At 41.9% G+C, this 21,566-nt stretch overlaps 1 protein-coding gene across 4 annotated transcripts in view; it reads right to left on the bottom strand.

The window, feature by feature from the left end:
• Positions 1–665: 665 nt before the first annotated feature.
• The window catches only part of ZBTB2 (zinc finger and BTB domain containing 2), a 28,354-nt gene continuing 7,453 nt past the window's right edge, over positions 666–21,566 (bottom strand). For 2 of the 4 annotated variants that reach the window (XM_019638967.1, XM_019638968.1), the window contains exons 2-3: positions 9,343–9,527; positions 666–3,419 (exon numbers count right to left, since the gene is read on the bottom strand). In XM_019638967.1, coding sequence (XP_019494512.1) covers positions 2,048–3,419; positions 9,343–9,515 — 1,545 coding nt within the window. In that variant the 5' untranslated portion in view covers positions 9,516–9,527 and the 3' untranslated portion in view covers positions 666–2,047. Of the gene's footprint in view, positions 3,420–8,678; positions 8,777–9,342; positions 9,528–21,566 lie in introns of those variants that run through there. The other 2 variants (XM_019638969.1, XM_019638970.1) reach the window with 2 other exon arrangements.

The raw sequence follows: 21,566 nt of genomic DNA, 5'->3' as shown, positions 1-21,566 counted from the left end.
CACAACGCCTGTCCTTCCCCTCCACCAAGTTGTTGGAGCTGAACTGGGGTTGGCTGGCATCTTGCCCTCACCCCTTTTTCCTCACCCACCAGATCCCCATGACTTTCTGGTCAAGACTGCTTTTTGACTGCATGCCGCGTGCCTACAAGCCTGCCTGGGGTGGTGAGGAGGGCTGTGGAGCCATGCCCACATTTCCCCTTTCACAGATACTCAGAGAATTTAACTTGGAACAAGATTCTCATTTTAGTTGGGAGATGTGAATATAGTTTTTTTAAAAAAGAGAAATCAGTGGAAGCCACTGAACATTTAACAACCTAGGTTTATATAGCATGGATTCGTGTCATCTTTAGGCAAACACTCCTTGGCCTGTTTCTTATAAAAGAAAGTTGAGAAAGATGATGTCCAGACCCATTCCTGGTCAAACTGGCTGTTCACAGCATCTTCATATATAGTTTACTCATTTGAATCTCACAGTCTTATGACCCAATGCAGTTATCAATGCCTTCATTTTATAAATATGGAGAATGCCATTCAAGTCAGGGGAACTGCCCAGCGTTCTGCAGACACAAGCAGGGGACATGGCAAGAAAACAACTCCTCCTGCAATGCTCTCGCCTTCCCCTCCTTACATCTTTTTGGGGAGACAATTACACAGACATAATCATATTCTCATTTAATTAAACTTTATTCAATGAAAGTATGTATAAAAACTTACAAATCTGAGAACTCAACTATACATGAAACAGGATGGCAGGACGGTCAGTTTTAACAATACGTACAGCACAGCTATGAACTGTTCCTCCCTCTCCCCTTCGGTCCTTATTTCTGGCTTGTTTTGTCCTGTGAGACCATTCTGTTATTGGCCTAAGGGAAGACTAATGGATACATTTTACTTCTTTCAGGCCAACAGAGGTAATTTCAGGTTTTAGGGGAAAAAAAATGAAGACGAAATATCAGAATCAAGTTTTTTCCCCAAATAGCAACTGGGTTTTCTGTCCTGATTTTTCTTTGCCATTTTTGATGCTTCCGTGAATGTTGCCAGTAAACTATTGGGAATTTTTAAAGTCCTTAAAGTTACTACATGTTCAGCTCACAACTTCCCCCATAAGATGCATACTCCTGTATCCTTTTTCCTACAGTAAACACAATGATTTAAAAGCAGTAGGTTGGTGCCAAAACAAATCTACCACTGGCAACTGCTAGAATGGCATATCAATTCCATTCAGAAAGACCGTCTAAAAATAGTGCTTTCAAATCTGATTTTTAAAACCAATGCATTTGTCAGAAACAAAAATACAGTATTTTCTTGTCGTTCAACTTTGAAAGAGGCTAGCAATTAGATAAGGCATGTGCATTACTTCACCTGTTTGTAGCAAGTATCCACACATTTTTTTTTCTTACAAACACACAAATTCATAGCTTGTCATGTTTTATCCAAAAATTAAGATTGCCATCACATTATTACTTTTTCTCTTTTGTGTTTTGTTCAAGTAGATTTCTTAATGATTTTTCTTGACTGGACATAATCTCAAAGGATGCATTCTGAAATAAGACACCTGGAGAATACTAAGAATGTTCTCTTGGATTGAAAGCTCCCCCACACCTAGATTTTGCATAGTACAGAGCCCAGCTGTATGTCTCTAAGAAGCATGCTGTATTTTCTGACATTGTTTTTCTGAGAAGGAAGACATTACTCAGGGAAAGTCATAATTTTAGCTTACCAAATTGCATTGTAGTTGTTTTGTTATAAACCCTTCATTAGTTCCAAGTATGCTTTTAAATAATCAAAAACTCAAAATCTATTTGAGTTTATAAGTACTACTGACCATTATCTTTCCAATATCCCCTGAATTAAAGTAAATATGTTCCAGGTTTATAATGCACAAAGCCTTTATGGAGGAAGGGCTCGGGACGGCAGGGATGGGAGAGGGGAGAAAAGGACCGGGGACCCTGTTTGTATCATGCCATGGAGAACTATAGTTCTGAATTGGGGGAAGGAAAGGAAGGTAGTCCTTGTAAAAATGACAGTTTTAAAAGATAAGTAACATTCAGTCTAACAACACTGTTTCCTGTTCCTTTTTGATGGACGCTAACACGGGATGGTCAGGTTCCGTTACTTCTGAGTCCCCACTGCCGAGAAGAATGGACCGCCCTTCATCGAGGGCAAAGACGTCTGAGTTCTGGTTTTGGCATGAGTGTTTAACAACCTCATTGGGAGTGGAGAACGTTTTGTCACACAAGTTGCATTTGTAGGGTTTGTTGGTTTGTACCAACATGTTGTCCATCTGACTCCCTTCCTCGAATGTGCAGAGTTCCAGTGTCTGTTTGTCCACCATGGTGTATGTGTCAATGCTCTGGTTGAGGCACACGTGCCGGGCAGCCTGGTTGGCCCTGCAAAAACTCTTGTCACAAGTGCTGCATTTGAAAGGCTTCCCGGTGTGTATGTACATGTGCTCCCTCCAGTGGCTCTTCTGGATAAATTTGCGTCCACATATCGTGCACTCATACTTCCGCCTCTTTACCTCCCTCTCTTGGTCCGCCTGCTCCAAGTTGTCAATGTCGGCGATGTCTGAGGGCGGCGGCGTCTCCGAGTGCTGCTGCCCATCGATGATTGGAGAATCTGAGATGTGCTGCAGCTCACTGTCACTGATCATCCCAGCCTCAGGCACTTCCATGGCGTCTTTTCCTAGGTCAGCTGCGTTGCTACAAAGCGACAAAGGAACGCGGGCTTCTCCGGGTTGGCTGGCTGTGAAAGGGACGCCCGTGTGAATCTGCAGGTGTTCCCGCAGGCTGCTCCGGAGGGTGAAGCGCCGCCCGCACAGGTGGCAGGCGTAGTACTTTGGGAAGCTGCCGTTCCTCTTCATGATGCTCGGCTTGACATGGGCGATGGTGAGGGGCGTGGGCTGCTCGTCCGAGGACGAGGCTTCCAGATTGGTCTCCTCCCCGGGAGGAGGGGGAGGAACAGGAGTGGAAACGAGTTCTGGAGACAGGGAGGTCTGCAGTGGGTCCGAGGGAGTCATGTGGGTCCGATTCACCTGGGTCACATTTGAAGTCAGCTGAGAGAGCTGTGCGGCTTCTGGCACCTGCTCCTGGCCCATCCTGGAGGGCTGGGGCCGCGGTTCTCGCCCAAGCTTTTCAGGCGCTGAAGCGATCTTGGTGGCTTGTCTCAACTGATGGTCTGCGATCTGAATGCCATACAAGGACGAAGCCAGTGGGAAAACTTGGTCAGGGTGAGAAAAGGCTCCTTGGCTGGCCAGGCTGGCTTCCTGGATCAGAGGGTACGCGTGTAGAAACTTGATCCCCTGCTCTAATCGAACAGGGTCAATCAGCTGCGGCGCCATCTTTCCGGTGTACATCAAATGTAAGAGATAGCTGAAAATATCCGGCTGGATGTCAGATGGTTTCAAACGGACACATTCACTGAAAGAAACACGTAGAAAGTCTATCAGTCAATGTCCATCCATGTCTCAGATGAGCACATCAAGCCTGAATTAAAACACAAGCACTTTTAAAGGCGAGTGAAACAAGGGCATTTCCCATTTCTGACTGTTAGCGTTTCACAAAATGGATTGGAAACATCAGAAGATAACTGGAACCTATATAATTTAACTTTAATTATATTAAAAGCAGAGAGAAATAAAGTATATTTTAAAGGACCGAGAAAGGAAAAGTTCATGCTAAACAAATGTGGTATCTTAAAGACTCTTGAAGCAGTTTTTCTCCTAGTAATTTATGTAAAATTATATCAAATGTGTGTTTTATGGAGAGGACCCATTGCTTTCTATCAGTCTGAATGGTCAAGAACCACTGACTTGGCAGATCTTTTGGCTAAAGGTCTAGGATTCTGTATTGACCCAATGCCATCCAGAGCGCAGCAGACAATTTACGGTAAGTCAAACCATCTACCTAATTAGTAGATTAATCTGTAAAATGACATGGGGAGCTAGATTGGTATGAGCAAGTGCCTAAGAGCAAGACAACAAAAATAATGAAAAAGAAAGCCTAACCCTGTCGGTTCTCTGCAGCTCTGTGATCCATGTCCAGCATGAAGAGATGGGAACAGGGAACACAAGCAACAGCCTAGCTCCTGTGGCGTCAGATCACCTTCCCAGCATTGCCAGATTGCATTAAAAGTGGTTTCGGGCAACTCAGTTCCTTATCAAATGTCATCATCACCATCATTGGAACCGAGGGTCCTTAAGATTTTGATTCAATTTACTTTTAAATCCCAGCTCTAGAAATCGCATCCTCTCTCTATACACACCCCTCAGAGACCTAGCCTTTTCCCCTGGATAATCAGCAGCAACCCTGGAGGCAGAAGGGAGAAGCCCGGACCTGACTAATGGTCACAGGGTCAGGACCCCTGGCAGGCTAAAGATTACATCTTGACCTAAGTTATGTTTCAGCTCCTGAGCCCTAAGGTGGAACGACCCCCTGGCTACTTTCCCATGAGAACAGACAGAGGGACTCTGGAAAAAACCTGAGCTGCCCTCAAGACCTGAAGTAATGTTTCATTACTCTTATATCACCTCCGACCAATCAGCTCCCAGCATGGCTCCCAATCCCTAACCCACAGTGTCTTGTGATTTTGCCCTGTAGAATCTGTAACCTACACACCATCGTGGAGTTTGGGCTTTTGAGCATTAGCTTCCTGTTTTCATGGATGGTACCACTGATCAATAAAATAGCCAATATTTTCCACTGCAATTCTTGGGTGTTTTGTGTTTGGCTCTGCTAACACCCAGTGTCCGTATTCTTTTAGTCCTGTAACATCATCATCATCAGAACTGCAGCTGGGCTTTCTAAGCATTACCTCATTTAACTGCCATTTGGTCTCATTTTACAGATAAGGGACTGAGGACCAGAGGGATTTGTACCTTGCTCAACATCACAGCGTCAGTAAGTGGTGGGACTGGCATTTAAATCTGGGCCTAATTCCAAAGCCATGACACTAAGAGTCGTTAGAGCATCAAACCAACCCCGTGTAGTAGGTGAGGCAGATTTGATTATTCCCATTTGACAGACATAGAAACTGAGGTCCCAAAAAGTTAAGTGTCTTATCGGAGGCACCTAAAGCAGTTGTGGCATTGTTGATTTTCTAACTATTTTTAGACTTTGGTGTTTGCATCATTCCAGAAAAGGCATCCTGATTCAAACAGCCATAGTTAAGACGTCCCTAAGAGCTCTTCCTAGACACATCGGTAAACGACAGTTCTACTGCATCGTTAGAAATCAATGCGATTTCTCTTTACATATTATGAGGCATATGTAGTATCATCCACTAGGGTAAATATATTCTGTAGACAATGCCTTTTCATCTTCAAAGACACCTTCCTTGAACGTCTTTAGATTTTATAATAATTTTTGATTATACCACTTCTTACTATTATAATCTTTTTGGCTCCTTCAGCTGTTTTAGCTTATTAAAAAATTATTTTCCAATATGCTAAGATAGTAACAGTATACTCAGCTCTTCTAAATGTAATGTTTTATTCTATTAAAAATTGAAAACGTGACTTTAATAGAAATTTATGACAGAGCAGATTTGAATAATGTGTGTATATTTTGAGATGGCTGCATACAAATGATCATGTGAAAAATGTTTGACTACAAAGTATGGAAGCCAAAGAATAACGATCAGGGATAAAAACTAGCATCCTTTGACAGTACAAAGGGAAAGAGTTATGTGACTCTTTTTTTTTAAAAAGCCATGCAGATCATTCATACCTTTATTTGGACTCTTTTCATAGTCTTTTAAGTTGTTTATATTTCTTTAAATAGGAATAGGTGGTCTTCTCATTAGGCACAAGGTGAGTGCCCACAATATTATGTGTACACTAGAATATATTTAGATGCTCTAGGGAATTCAATATTCAGAATAAAACTTTGGGGATTATGTGTGGTGAAGAACACTTGAATCAACAATCAACCCAAAGTGAAGACAGAACCAGAGGGGACCTTTCCTGGGCCAGGCAGAGGCCTAGTGAAAGGGGACAGTGTGGGCCTTTAGAGATGCAAATCACCCCCAGGAGATGATAGGGCACCTTTTGTTCTGCGGGGATGGAATGTTCCTCCAGGCAGCAGGAGAGGCAAGTTAGGGAGCCCTTCTCCACACCCAGAAAAGAAAAGGGAAGGGCGGAAATCCGAAACTGGGGCTTGTTTTCCAGCATCAATGAGAGGTAACTACCAAGCAGAGCCTCTTTCCATAAAAACTGTTCGAAGTTTTATAATTCCCCCTCACTAGTGGGGTGACTCTCAAATTTTAAAGAACTATGTGCAGTCTTGATGGTAAAGAAGAGATGGGGCTGGGGGGGCCCCAATCCACACTTCAGTCAGGCCTGGAGGGGGGACTCCAAGACCCCCCCCCCATCCCGCCCCCCCAGACACCACCAGGGAGAGGAAGGCAGAGTCCCCGGGCTTGACTGCCATTGCCCAGCACCCAGGGAGGTGTCCAGACATCAATGTATCTTGATTTTTCATTTTCATTTTTTTCTTAAAGCAGAAGCACATATTCACATACAGACACTCAGAGTTGTTTTAAGAAGTCTCTTATGTCATACTCCAGCCATCTCCACCCATGATCACTCCCAGGCATCTAGATTTCCTTTCTTAATCACTCAGCTTGCTATGGGCCACTTTAGTCATTTCCAAGTCCGCTAGGAAGAACATAGCTCTCTACAATATAATTACACCCAAGCAGTTTGATTATTTGCAGTTGTCTGTTTGGCATAATACTTTTATGGAGGAAAAATATAGTTTTAGCATAGCGACAAGCCCTTTATATAAACTTCCACAGTAATTTACAATTTCAATTTTTCCTTTACTAAGCTGTTAAAGTAAAAGATGGGCTTAAAGAAGTCTGAAAATAAGGATTTTCAAATAGTATTAGACATTGTCAGAGGCTCTACTTAGCAAGGCCCTTCTGGGTAGTTTTACTTTTTGAGAGCTGCAAGCCTGCAGTCCTATACGACTGAAAACCTACCACTTAAGAGTAGCGGACATAGGACAGAGCCATCTAGTGGTAGCTACAGACATAAAACGCTCTCTAAGCAAAGTGTGAAAAAACTCTTCTCGGCCCACCTTGTCAGTAGCCAGGCGGCAGCGGAGAACGCTTTGCAAAGAAAAGTACTAGTTTAAAAGCCTGTCTCTGGTCTTTGCTCAGTATTTGCCTTGTCCCAGTGAGGTGGGTAAGGCCACTGGGTGGCCGCCCAAGTGGCATGTGCCATACATAACACGCTACTGCTTCAACTTGGGACTCTTGTCTCCACAGATACCACATTGCCTAGTTGGAAAGGCATTTATTTACTGCCTGGCACTTAAGTTTCTTGCATCTACTTTAAAATTCATTACATTGCAGTTTTTACTTCTCAAAATTAAAAACTTCCCCTTTTCAAGACAGTTTAATTCATTGTGTTGGGACTCCTAAGTACCCAGTAGATATGAAGTCTCGGACAATGAAGTAAATGAAGTCAAGTCTCTGACAATGAAGTAAAAGAGGGCATCTTAGTGTCATAAGATAAAGCAGCCTCTGCTTGCTATTAATCCTGTTACTTGGCCATGCTGCTCCTCCAGACATTTATCAAGTGGCTATTATGTACAAATACCGGGGGAATTCAAAAGGATTTGCAAAACCCAGTCTCCGCCCTCAAGAATCTTACAAACCAGGAGCGGTAAGTACACAAACAACAACAACAAAGGGAAAAACGTACAGATCTTAGAAAATGGTGTAAATTAAGTGCTATGAAATGTGAGAGAGGAAGTGATCGCTTTTGATCATTTTGGTTCACTTGATTAGCTGAGGGGCCATGAAGAGGTGATGCGTGAACTGGGGCTTAGGGTGCGGGCAGAATACCAGCAAAGTGTGGTTCAGGTAAGGGGTGGGGTGTCCCAAGAAGGTGCAGTTGGAGATGGGGCTGGAAGGTCAGGCTCCAAGGCTGCAGGGCTTCAAAGACAAATAAGGAATCTGTGCCCTATTTTGATACGCAGTGGGTACCCTCTAGTTCTCCAATCGGAAGAGTAACACAATCTATCAATAATAGGTTTCTGATCGATGGCATACATACTACGGTCAAAGCAACGCTTAGGAACATTCATCTGACAGTAATGTGGAAACCGTCAGGAAATGGAAGTGCGAAGGGGAAGGGAAGGACTAATATGAAAGGCATTTTGAAAAAACCTGGCTTGGGGACTGGTAAGACCCGGTTTTAAGTATAAGTTTCTTGAAGATAAACAAAATGGGGACATCAGGAGGGACTTCAGGCAAAACTTAATTCAATTTGAGATAAGCTAAATGAGCAAAAGAAGAAAATACAACTCCGAATGTCTGGCAGGCAGCCTGGGGCCTTGGGAAACAGAGGAAGATCAAGGTCAGAGCTGTAAACTGGTGCAAGATCCAGGAAAACCACGAGCAGCCCCCAGACCAACACTCACCCAAACTCACAGAGGGCAGAAAAGCAAGCGATATTCAGAGCTATCAGATGCAGATGACGACCCTTAAGAAGAAGAAAACAGTAGTAAATGCTGCAGAGGACAAGGACAACAGAGCCTGAGAGAAGAGCAGTGGTTCTGACGAAGAGGTGACCTTTGAGAAACGATTTCAGTAGAGTGATGGGGCAGAAACCACAGCGCCCACGGGTCGGAAGGGTGTGGGATGAGGCAAGTACAAGCAAGGCCATAGACCTTTCACAGTCAGATCAAGGAGCACAGCACCGTAACTCAGGTGACAGCCGAGGAAGGAAGCACTGGTCCTTCACAGACTTGCGGGCAGGGGCTTGACGCTATAAAATGAAAAGTACAGAATAAAAACGAGGGGATGGGATCTGGGGGCGTGAGGGCGAGAGGAAAAGCCTTTTCCTTAGACACCGAGGGGCCCTTTCCTCCAAAACAGGAGTGATGGGAAGAAAAAAACCGAGTAAAGGTACTGAGATTGAGACATTTTAAGGGAGGAAAGAAGAAAACTGGGGACTTCATGCCGTTGGGCTTCTCACTAGGGAAGAAGCCACGGGTAAGGACTAGAAGTCCAAGGAGACTCAGGGGACGGCTGGGTCAGCGAGAGGAAGGGATTGATGAGGTCAGGTGGCAGCTGGCTTCCTAATGGACCTGATCTGCGGGTTCTGACTGCAGGCGACACCGGCAAGGGTGTCTGGAGGGGGCGGGGCAGCGTGGGGCTCGAGGTCCGCGGGCAAGTGAGGTCACGAGGGATCTGGGAGACTGGGACCCCGGGAGCCCAGGGACAGGGAGCGAGACCCACGGTCCTGCTGAGGGCGAAGAGCAGGTTCAGCTGGAACGAGGGCCGCGGAAGTTCAGTCTGCAGTCATTAGATTATTATAACCACGTTAGTTACCTGGTCTGATGGACAAACAACATCTTAAAGTAATTGGAGAATGAAGCAAGAACTGATTTGTGTGCCTTGAAGTACACATCGCCGATGGCAACCGTGCAGTCACACAGGAAACCAAACTCTCGCTGAGCGTTTAACTGTTGCAGGAGAATAAGTCCATGGTTGGCCAAATCCATTTTTTAAAAAATCTGCAAAGCAAACAATTTTTTTTTTTAAGAAAGATGATTCACAAATAAGTATGTGTCCTTAAAGTCACCAATAGTAATGATCACAGGTAACATGCCAGGCACTGCTAAAAGTGTTCCCTAAATCCACTCAGGCATCACAGCAGTCCTGAGAGGTTCTGTCATCGCTCCCACCTCCCAGAGGACGGCACTGCCGGGGAGTTCAGGGTGGATGGATTTGCCCAAGTTGACACAGATGGTAAGTGGAGGCGTCAGGAAATGAACTCACATCGTCTGCCTTCCAGAGACCAACTGTTCCCAGACCATTTAGTCTTTTAGTTTAGGATTCCAAAGGCCAATTTTAATGATCAAATCTCCAGAGAGATAAATAAATTAAGGTGTTGGGTGGGCTACAGCAGACCAGGGTGAAGATCATACTAAGTTTGGGGCAGCTTTGCAGCCCCTGCTGTGTGGCGAGCGCTGCCCCTGGCGCGGGTACATGCCCCTGCTCACTTCCACTCCCAGGTGAGGAAGCAGGATGGGCGCTCTTCCTCCTTCCTTGCAGGGGGAGGAAATGGGCTTCAGGAGGTGTAAGTAACATCACCCGGGCCATGTAGCCAGAAACTGGGAGAGTCAGTATTTAAATCTGAATGTTCTGACTCCAAATTCTAAGCTTTCATTCCTCACGCGTCACCCTAGCAAATCGCTTGGCAGAATCCACCTGTACACAGTAGAGGAGCTGCTTCTAGAGGAGGTGGTTCATCAAATCACTAGACTATTCCTTTCCACAGTCAAACAGCATTTATAAAAGTGCACTCCACATGGATTAGCATTATACTTAACAGTATTCTTAAAGGTTAAAATGATTCTTTCTCCCTACGATTGTGTCCAAGACATGGGTGTCCATCCGCTCTCACTATTCAGCATAGTACTGGAAGTTCTGGCTGGTACAATAAAGCAAGAAAGGAACTAAAAGGCATACAGACAGGAAAAGAAAAAATAAAACTGTCCCTATTTGCAGATGACATGTTACTTACAAAATCCCAAGGAATGTACAAAAAAACTAATAAATGATTTTGGCAATGCCACAGAACATACAGTAAACATATAAAAATCAATTATAATTCTATATACTAACTTTGAACTTGTGGTCCCTGAAATTAGAAATATACCATTTGCTATCACTCAAAAAAATGAAATACATACATGTAAATCTCACAAAACATGTATAGGACTTGTTCGTTGAAAACTACAAAATGCTCATGAAAAGAAATTAAAGAAGATCTAAATAAATGGAAAGACATACTGTATTTACAGTTAGGAAGACTTAAATAGTAAAACTATCAATTTTTTTTCCAAATTGATATATAGGTTTGATACAATTCTTCACAAAATCTAAGTAAGATTTTTTTTTGTAGCTATAGACAAGAATTTTCAAAAATGTATATGTAAAGGCAAAGGAACTAGTATAGCTAAAATAATTTTTGTTTTGCTAAAACAATTTTTAAAAAGAATGTGGAAGGAATCAGAGTATTCGATTTCAAGACGTATCACATAAGCTACTGTATTCAAGACTGTGTTATCGGCAGAGGAATAAACACACAGATCAACGGAACAGAACAGAATGCAGAAGTAGCCCCACATAAATATGCACAATTGATAAATAAAAAAGGTACAAAACCAATTCCGTGAAGGAAGAATAATCTTTTCAATAAATGGTGCTGGATCCACTGGACTTCCATAGGCAAAGAAAAAAGAAAGAACCTTGACCTAAGTCTCTCATACCTTATCTAAAAATAACTCAAAATGGATCACAGACTCAAATGTAAGACACCAAAGTATAGCTTTTGGAAAAAAACAAAAAAATGGGAGAAGATCTTAGAGATCTAGGGTTAGAGTTTTTATACTTGACATCAAGAACAATTCATAAAAGAGAAATTGATAAATTGGACTTTTATTAAAATTAAAAACTTTTGTTCTAAGAAAGGCCCTGTTAAGAGGATGAAAAGACAAAGCTAAAGACTAGGAGGAAAAATTTCAAAACCTTTACAAACTAGTCCTCTGATAAAGAACTAGTATTTAGAATATATAAAGAATTCTCAAAACTCTACAGTAAAAAACCCACTGAACTAGAAAATGGATGATAGACTTGAAGAGGCCTAGCACCGAAGAGGATGTACAGATGGCAAATAAACGCATGAAAAGACGTTCAACATCATTAGTAATTCGGAAAGCAAATTAAAACCACAATGAAATTTCACTATATACCCAGCAAGATGGCCAAAATAAAAAATAATGACAACACCAAATGCTGGCCAGGATGCTAAGAAACAGAATTGCTCATACATTGTTGGTGGTAATGTGACATCGGGTAGCCCCTCTGGAAAGTAGTTAGCAGTTTCTTAAAAAAACAAAATGTGCAACTACCATACTACCCAGCAATTACACTCATGGACATTTATCCCAGAGAAATGAAAACGGATGTTCACATAAAAACCTGTGTGTGGATAGCCATAGCAGTTTTATTTCTAATAGTCAAAAACGAGAAACTACCCAGGTGTCCATCAATGAATACAGTATAGTATGCCCACACAACAGAAGCTACTTGGCCATAAGAAGAAATGAACTATGGACACTTGCAACAGTGAGGGTGAATCATGCTGAGTGAAAAACAATCCCCAAAGGTTACACACTGCTCGATTCCATTTATAGAACACTCTTCAAAACTGTAGAAATGGAGAACAGATGAGTAGCAGAGGCATGAGAGGAGCAGGAGGGAAATGGGTTCCACTAAAAGGACAACAAGAGGGAACCTCCTGGTGACAGAAATGTTCTGGTGCTCAGTTCTGTCATCGTCAACATCCTGCTTGTGATATTGTACCAATTTTGCAAGATGTTTCCATGAGAGGAAACTGGGTAAAGGGTACATGGGATCTCTCTATTCTTTCCTGCAACTACATGTGAATGTACAGTTATCTCAAAATAAAAAGTTTAATTTTAAAAAAGCCCACCACAGGGCCGGCCGAGTGGCGCGATGGTTAAGAATTCGCTTGGGATGCCAGAGGGCCCCGGTTCGGATCCCACATATGAGGGCCAGTGACACTGCCCTCTACAGCTAAGATGCTGAACAACAGCTCAACCTGGAGCTGGGCTGCCCTGAGTCGCCGGCGACGGCGTGGGCTGCAGTCCCTGTGGCAGTGGATTGCCATGGGCTACCGTGTGTGGCCAGCAGCCAGCGTGAGCGGCCAGCAGCCGCAGTGAGCGGCCGTCCAGAAGCCGGCGACTGATCTGCCTCGCCAGAGAAGAGCGCAATGATGGTGCCAACTTGAACCAGTGAAGCAACATCCTCCACAACTAGATTGAAGAACAAAACGACAGCAACTTGTCTGTTCCCCTTCCCCCAATTCCCCAGCACTGTTCCCATCCCCCCAATTCCCCAATAAAAATCTTAAAAAAAAAAAAATAAAAATAAAAAAGCCCACCACACATCAACTAATTATCCAGGTTAAAAAAAAAAAAAGGTAACTATCATGCTTAGCTTTAGAATTGGGGAAGCTACTGTGAAGAGCGCACCACCAAAAAACTGTAAAACAAAAACAGACCCACAGCAATTCTTACTCAGCTGGTGCCGAACTCCCCACTCTCCTTCCTGCTCTAGGGATGATCTGACAGTCAGGAATGAACAAGTGTGCCCTAAAATAAATGAGTCAAATGGAATAATACTTTGACGAATGATCAGGTCACAAAACAAGAATCCACGTTGTCAAGTTTCGTGTTTTCTACAAAGAGCTATGTCCATGTTTGCAGTAATTTGAGTATGAACACCTAGATTGCAGTCTCATTTCAGTGTGAACAGTGATCGTACAGGTCAGAAACTTAGTTCCCCAGTGTTTCTGTATGTCAGAGAAGGTGAAAGCACTCAGATTAGGAAGGGGAGACAGAGAAAAGGCATGGGGTTCATAATGAAAGCCAGAGATGCTGCCAGGTTGCTAAGGAACTGGGATTGCAAAGAAACATCACTCTAACCTTACCTACCAGAAGATCACATTAGAAGCTTGTCTTCAAGGCTATTCTCTGAAAAGTGCCCGAATACTTCCTTTTCCATTTTACTAACCCACTTTTCTTTACAAAAAAAGTATACTATCCTCTGAGAGCAAACTGTGATGAGCTGCTTTATCACGTCCTCTGACTCTGATCATGATTAACCTACATGTTTAGGCACAGTGACAGTAGCTTTAAGTACAGTAACACATTACTATTTATCCTTGATGACAATGATGAGTGGCTGTTACTCATGGAGTATTTACTGTTAACCATTCATTTCCATGTTATTCATTTAATTTCGTATTAACTTATTTGAGCTATTGCTACCCCCATTTTATAAATGCAGAAACAGGCCCAGAGAGGTGAGGCAGCTTGCCCAGGATGATGGAATCCACATGTGCAAGAAGTAGGGTCCATTTGATGTGTCAGAGCATACAACTGCAAGTGTGTTTGAAATGAATAAGATGTGTTATTTTTATTGCTGCTCTTAAGTATATATACTGGTTATAAGAAATTCAGATATTATGGACACTCAAAATGTCCATCTACCCCCACTGTTTCCCCACACGGGCCAACACTGGGTATTTTTAAAGAATCTTTGTCTACCTTTTTACCTTCTATGGATTTAATGAGGAGATGAAGTATATTTTATGTTCAGTAATCATTTATATTTCCTCTTGTATCTTTTTATGAGCTTTGCCCATTTTTTTATCAGGTTGTTTGCCTTTTTCTTTTCGATCTGTATAACCCTTTGTATATAAGGAAAATGGGCCCTTTGTCACAGCTGTTAATATTTTTCTCACGTTTCTTTTCATTTTTTTTAATAGAGATTTTTGACATATATAATTTTCTGTTTTAAAGTCATCAAATTTATATTTTATAGGGGGATTTTTGAGGTTTTTGTATTAACAGATATATATCATCTCCTTTCCTGTAGCAAACTGTATGGCTCTCTTCTCCCCATAAACAGACTAACATAATAAGTATTTTATTCATATCATAAGAATAAAGCCATGGTAAAACTGAAATGTTTCTTTTTTAAGTGGGTCTACTAGTTATTTCAGTGTCTTAATTTTGGAACATCTAGAGTAGGAAATTAACTGAACAAGCCTTTCAAATATGGAGGGAAGAACACATGTACAGGAGTCTTGAAGTGAAAAACAAAAAACAAATGAAAGGAGGAAAAATGAAGAAAACAGTCACGTTCAAAATTCACATGGGGAAAAATCCCCCCAACAGATCAATTTTTAAAAAAATCTTATTTTAGAGACTAAAAAGTCTTTCTCTGGGAGAAAAATAAAACAACACCCCTAGATTCTCACATTTGTGAATACATTCCTTAAATTTGTGAACCTGAGATAAAGGGGTGAGAGGGCAGAGAAAGGAGGGAGCAGGGAGGGGACCGGGCCAGGATTCTATCAGAAGCACACCTCCCCGCAGCTCTCACCCCACCCAGTACAGCTGAGAGTACTGCCCTTTTCTAAATCTTCTCTCCTTATCATGGGCCCCTTCATAATCATTTCCACGAGGCTTTATTTGCAGAAGAAGGCTGCACAGGCTGAGGACACAGCATCTTCATGGGCTGGCCCTGCTCGAGGCCACCCCCCCCCCCCTTTGTGGAAATGGATGTCTTCCCACCTCCATCAACTGCTCACCCAACCACATAANCGCCTCCACCTGCACTGAAATGGCTCGCCAAGGTCACTGAGGACCTCTGTTCCCCAGCCCTATGGACTAGTAGCTTACTCCGCCACTCTGTGGCTTTCAGTACTCTTCCTCCTGCAAAATAATAAATATTCTGTGTGTGGCTTCCTAGCCACTGCACTCTGGTTTGGGTCTCACCTCTGGACATTCTATTTTAATCTCTATCACTGATTCTTCTTTCGCTGATGCTTCTCTGCCTTTGGTCCACAGCCCACTTCTCATTCTGCAGGCTTTCTTTGGTGATCTGATCTACTTCTACTAGGCTGCCCCCAGGAACCCTAAATTCAATCTAGGCAAAACAAGCCAAATCCTTCCCTTCCCCTCACCTCTGTTTCCTTAAAGACGCTGTAAAAGCCACAGACACAACCCTGTTCCTTCTGTATCTCCAGCTCAGTGCATGGCTCCACCGTCCACCCCTTGACCAAGCCAGGAATCCCAATTCCCCTGTCAGGCCTTCACATCTCTCATCCCTCACATGAGACAGTCACCCATGTCCCACCAACCTGAACTCTTTATCCCACCAACACACCTTAGCTCTGCCTTCCGGCTTATCTCCTTTCCAGCTCTAACTCCTCTAATCCATCCAAAATGATCTTTCCAAAGGGCAAATCATGGTGCCACCCTGCTTAGAACCCTTCCGCGACTCCCTACTGCCTTTGGGATGAAACCCAAATTCCTCAGCATAGTTCACCCTCCCGCAAGACTCAACCCTTGCTGACTGTACTACATGCTAATCTAATCTAATTGTTTCCAGATTTTCGGATTTCACAGACGTACTGAAAACCAACCAACCAGCCTCAAAACTGGGGGTCCAACAGTGTGGTTCCCTCTTTATTTTGCAAGAAAAGACATAAAATAGTCACATACCTGGTAGGGATGGGGGACTTTTATTATAAATAGGTAGAAAGGACACAATGTCAGAATATCTTTCTAAAAGAAGAGCAGTTGGCACTATACTCATTATATGGAAAAATAATACTTTTCCAATACAAAGACATTACAACATAAACTTTTACTTTGTGACATTAAGTTGTGCCTGATTGTTTTTTTGATACAAGATTGTCCATTTGGTGATCTTTACAAAGTGATCATTAAGTGTCCTATCTGTTCTGAAGTCTGAGCATTATAAAAAAATCCAGTTTCATTCAAGTATGTTGGTGATAATAGAGACAAAATGATGCTATTTCACTCACTTTGGAAATTCTGGATGAACTGAGATAAGCTGAAGAAGGGTAGTTTTCTTTGCCCAGAAGGTCCTGAATGCCTAGGCCATTTCTGGGCTACTAACAGTCTGCCACACTCACTGCTCAGACGCCTCGCTCTCAGTGCTGGGCAGCTCAGCACCCCGATTTCTATGCACATGGTCATGAGAGGGGGCCTGTTTGAACAGGACCTTGGAGCCTCTGGGTTGGACCTTGATCACGCCACTTTCAGAGGGACCCACCCCTGACACCTGCCCCCCACCCCACCCCCAGCTCTACTTGTCCTCTGCGAAATTTCCCCGATCTTCAGATTAAGTCTCTTCTTGACTCCACAGCATCTGTGAACAAGCCAGTTTATATATGTCTGCCTGAGGCTTCTGGAAAACTGGCACTGAGTTTTATATATCATTTATTACTTTATCCATGTGCACAGCATACTGTGTGGTGTTCAATGTTTGTTAAATTAACAAGTATATATTTGGAGGGGAGAGTGTTGACTTCTAGTTATATGGCTTGGCCTTGGGCTAGCTGGGTGATTTGGGGGTAAAAGTTCAATTTCTATTGATCCTAGATTAACCTAAAAAATTCTCATTAATTTTCTGTGCACCATATTTTGGAAGAATATTTCAATTTTAAAATGTCGCTTCATGTTTCTTCATGCTAATAATTAAGTTCTGAATAATGCTTTATAGTTTATGATAACCCTTCACCCATAACACTTAATCCTCAGTGATACCATGGTATAAAATCTCTTACTATTAATTATTAATTGTAATAACTCATAACCAGAGCACTAATAAAAAAATCACCACTCAGTATGTGCCAAGGATCAATCATCCTCTTTCCAGAAGAAATTTAGAGAAGCGAAGTAACTTGCCCACATGTAGGGCTAACTCTTAAGAGACAGGTCTGGGTTGAGAAGTGGTAAAATATTTGGTGAGAGCTTTATAAGGTGCCAGGTGCAGTGGATGCAATGATATACACAATAAACAAGAGTTCCAGGGTGCAATCAAGTAAGTACACCAATTTATAACAGCCAACTCTGATAAGAGCCATCAAAGAAAAATATAAGGAAATATGAGGCCATAAAACTGGGGTCTAATTTGGGCATTGTGAGGAAATGTGTTATGCAGATATTTGAAGAATGAGAAGAGTTAACTGGGCAAAGACAGAGTATTCCAGGCAGAGGGATCAGTATTTGCAAAGGCCCCTATGATAGGAGGGAGCAACTGAGGAATGGAAAGAAGGTCAATGCAGCTGAGGGACCAAGAACCAAAGAAGAATGAGGCAAGACGAGACTGGAGACTCAGGTCTTGTTGGAGATTTTGGTCGGCATCCTAAACGTGATGGGAAGCCACTGAAGAGGCTTTTCTGCAGGGCGATATGATGAAATGTCTGCAATTGAAGAACTAACCAAATTGGGGTAGTGGTAAAGAGAGGGACGAGGGGAGATCTGTTAGAAGTGGTGGAGGGGAGAAGACAGGCCAGGCGGTAGTGATGAGGTTGGAGATGGAGGGGCAGGATTTGAAAATAGAAGATAAAGAAATCAATAGGACTGGTTGGAGGATTAGATGGAGGAGGGGAACATCAAGGTATCCAAAATGACCCCTCAATTTCTAACTTGTGTACTAACTGGGATGATCACGGGGCTTTCCACCAGGAGAGCAAACAAAGGCAAAACCCCAGTTTGGTGGGGAAGATCATGCATGAGGTTAGGTTCAGGCATGTTGGGACTGAGATATTTTAGAGACGCCCAAGAAGAGACGAGTATACGATGCTTATAAGGATCTGAAGTGCCGAAGTCTTGACTGTGATTTATGGCTGAGAGTCTTTGGAGAAGCCAGGTGTGTCTGACTCCAGAAATCACATCCTGAAATCACTATATGATAGATAGTTCAGCGAGGTTAAAACTGTAAACAAACAGGAGTCAAATGAACCCTGGACTTCTGGGTGTATAAATTTCATGCTCTTTCCATTACTCTACCTTGCTACAGATCATTCCTCAAAGTTCTTATTAATCCTTGTCACAGAGGGCCAACAATCAGACATGAAACTGAAGGCTTATATAAAGCCCCCAGCCATTTAAAGCTGTAAATGGAACTTAAAAACAAACAAACAAACAAACAAACAAAACATTTCTTTCCTAAATCAGAATATTGAGCAGAGAAGAACTGAAGAAAAGTAGAGATGGAGAGAGGAGGCAATTTTTACAAGACGGTTTTCATAGACTGCCTTCTTTATATGTGTATGTGTACAAAGTGACTTTTTCTTAAGTACATTTAGAGACTGTAAGACAATATCATGTTGAAGTAAATAAAAAACACTTTCCAAAGCCAAATATAAATGATTGTTTATAGTCATTGCTTCGGCTTTTATCTTCACCACTGTTTCCCACACTGATAATGGGATACTATCCAGATATCAAGTGCTTTCAGCTTCCATCATGTAGCACATGTGGGCCGATCCTTAAGTTACTCAGCTTTGGAGGTACAGCTGAACGGGACAAACAGAATCAGACTATATCTCGACAACCCAAGTTCCTCCTTCACTTTCAGTATGAGAACAGGAGGCCAAAACAGCTTTGGGGAATTGATGGTTCATTTTTCAAAGATAATAGCTCTTTTAAGATACTAAATACCACTTAGACTACCCATTTCAAGGGCACTAAAAGGTCTTCTGAAGTTCTCAATTTTATTTAAGTGAAGCATAAATGAATATTGTAATGCACAGGACGCATGAGTAACAGAAAAAGCACTACTCACAAGTAAGATTGATTCTTTCAAGTAGTTTAGACCACTTACCAGGATGAAAAAACTGCTTTTTCAATTAGTATTATTAATAATTAATACTTGAGGGCCTATAAGGTAAACTTGAACAAAGCTGGTCATCTGAATTTTAATATATTTTAAAAGTATATTTCAAAGGTAAGAAATGTATCTTATTTAGTTGTGGTGACAGATTGGTATATTTTGCTTAACATTTCTGTAGTAAACTCTCCTACAGTAATTAGAAAAAGGAGGGACATAAACTAACCAACAGCAATTATTTTGACTTGGGAAAGCTTTGCTTTTGTACAAGAATTGTCTTTTCAATTATATTTTGCTTAAGTTAACATTAAAATTAGTTTTTAATTTCTGAGCATAAGTTGAGGTCAGGAGGAGGCAGTTCAGGGACAGTTTCGGTGTCAAGGAGAAGAGGGTCAGAGATTTGTGGCTAATAAAGAGTTGATATTAAAGTGATAATTCTAAAGGCATTATGCTTTTATCGACTTTAAGGAAACCTACATATGACCACATGGCAAAATTTAAAACCTAATTTGCTTCTAATAACCCACCAAAGTAGAGATTGCCTTGCTTTTTTACATGCTGTATGATGATTAATAAAATCAATCCAAAGAAAATATAGATACAGCTCAGCATACGCCAGAGAGGAGCACCACATGTGTGTTTTTTTTTAAGCTGAGCCATTCTGCCACCTGTTGGCAGTTCAGCGGCTGCTCAGTTCGGGCCGAGACGCGAACTGCTGTTGCTCAGAGCTCAAACTTTTAAGCAAGCTCTTAACCAACTGAGCCACTCGGCCGGCCCTATGCCAAATGTGTTTTAATTCAAGGTCTTAACTGAGTAATTTATTTCAATATTTTAGGGTAGGGGTTCACAAACTTTTTGGTATCAGGACCCCTTCCTACTCTTTAAAATTACTGGGGACACCAAAGAACTTTCATTTATATGGAATGTAACTACTGATACCACATTAGAAATTAAAACTGAGAAATTTAAAAAGTATTAATTCAATGAAAAATATCCATAAAAAGCCCACTGCATGCTAATATAAATAACACATTTTTATGAAAAAAAAAAAGAATTACATTACCCAAAACAACAAAAAAATAGTGGAGTGGCATCTTTTTATATTTTTATAAATCTCTTTCATAGAAGACAACTGGATTTTGAATTTACTCTGCTGCTCCACTGACTGCTGTAGTATCTGTTTTGGTTGAGTATTGAACAAAATCCAGTCTAATCTAACTGTGTAGTTAAAAAAGGAAGTATTTTAATAGCCTTTTCAGGTAATTGTGGATATTCTTTGACATTACACCAAAATTTGACAAGTGGTAGTTTCTTAAAGATCTGCTGTGTGATCTAAAAGTGCATCAATGAATGATGTTGTCTTACTCTATTACATAAAATCATTGCTCTGTCTTGCACTTGGAATGGATTGGTTACCCATGCATGATTTTTAACACCCTCCATTGGTCATTTGGAAAATATCAGCTCACTGAGTTATGTGGATCTTCCTAAGGTGGACACATTTTGTCAACAATGAAAAACGCCAATAACATCTTAGTATTATGAAACCTGAAAGGGTCCTGGAGAAGTCACAAGAGACTGTAGACCACACCCAGACAACCGCTGTTCAGGATGACTTTGGACTTGGAGAATCTAAATGACTACACGTGGCACAGGAGAATACATGCACACTTTGAAATCATTCTTAAGACCATTTTGTTGCTCACCCTTGCTTGGTGCAGGACTGAGGGGTGCACACTATTTAAAGGAACTGTATGCTAAAACTCTTGTAAAGTAAAAACAGTTGTTTCATAAGTACTTAACCAGATATAAGAAAGTGCTTTACAAATTCCCATCTTTGCACACTGAGCTTTCTTGAAGTGAGAAAGTTCCATGATGCCTACCTCACGCATGTGAACCGGAGATTACGTGGTTAAGCATAGACACTCACCTCTCACTTGGCCTTTGTACCATTAAAAAAAAAAGGTTCTAAATGTTTTGGACTGTCAGCCCCTGGTAAGTGTTCTGTGGTCCATCTCTTAATGGCCTATCAGTATTGTAAAACACTGGATCTTATTTACTATCAATTCAAAGTAATATTTTAATCATTTAAGTTTAATTTGCTAATAAAAATTATAACCTACTTGAGCATAAAAAAAGTTTAACGGGCTGGCCAAGTGGTGTGATGGTTAAGAACTGGCTTGGGATGCCAGAGGGCCCCGGTTCGGATCCCACATATGAGGGCCAGTGACACTGCCCTCTACAGCTAAGATGCTGAACAACAGCTCAACCTGGAGCTGGGCTGCCGTGAGTCGCCGGCGATGGCG

The sequence above is a fragment of the Hipposideros armiger genome, unplaced genomic scaffold, assembly GCF_001890085.2.
Source record: "Hipposideros armiger isolate ML-2016 unplaced genomic scaffold, ASM189008v1 scaffold_41, whole genome shotgun sequence".
In the NCBI taxonomy this organism is placed as follows: domain Eukaryota; kingdom Metazoa; phylum Chordata; class Mammalia; order Chiroptera; family Hipposideridae; genus Hipposideros; species Hipposideros armiger.
This window is presented reverse-complemented; position numbering and strand designations above follow the sequence as displayed.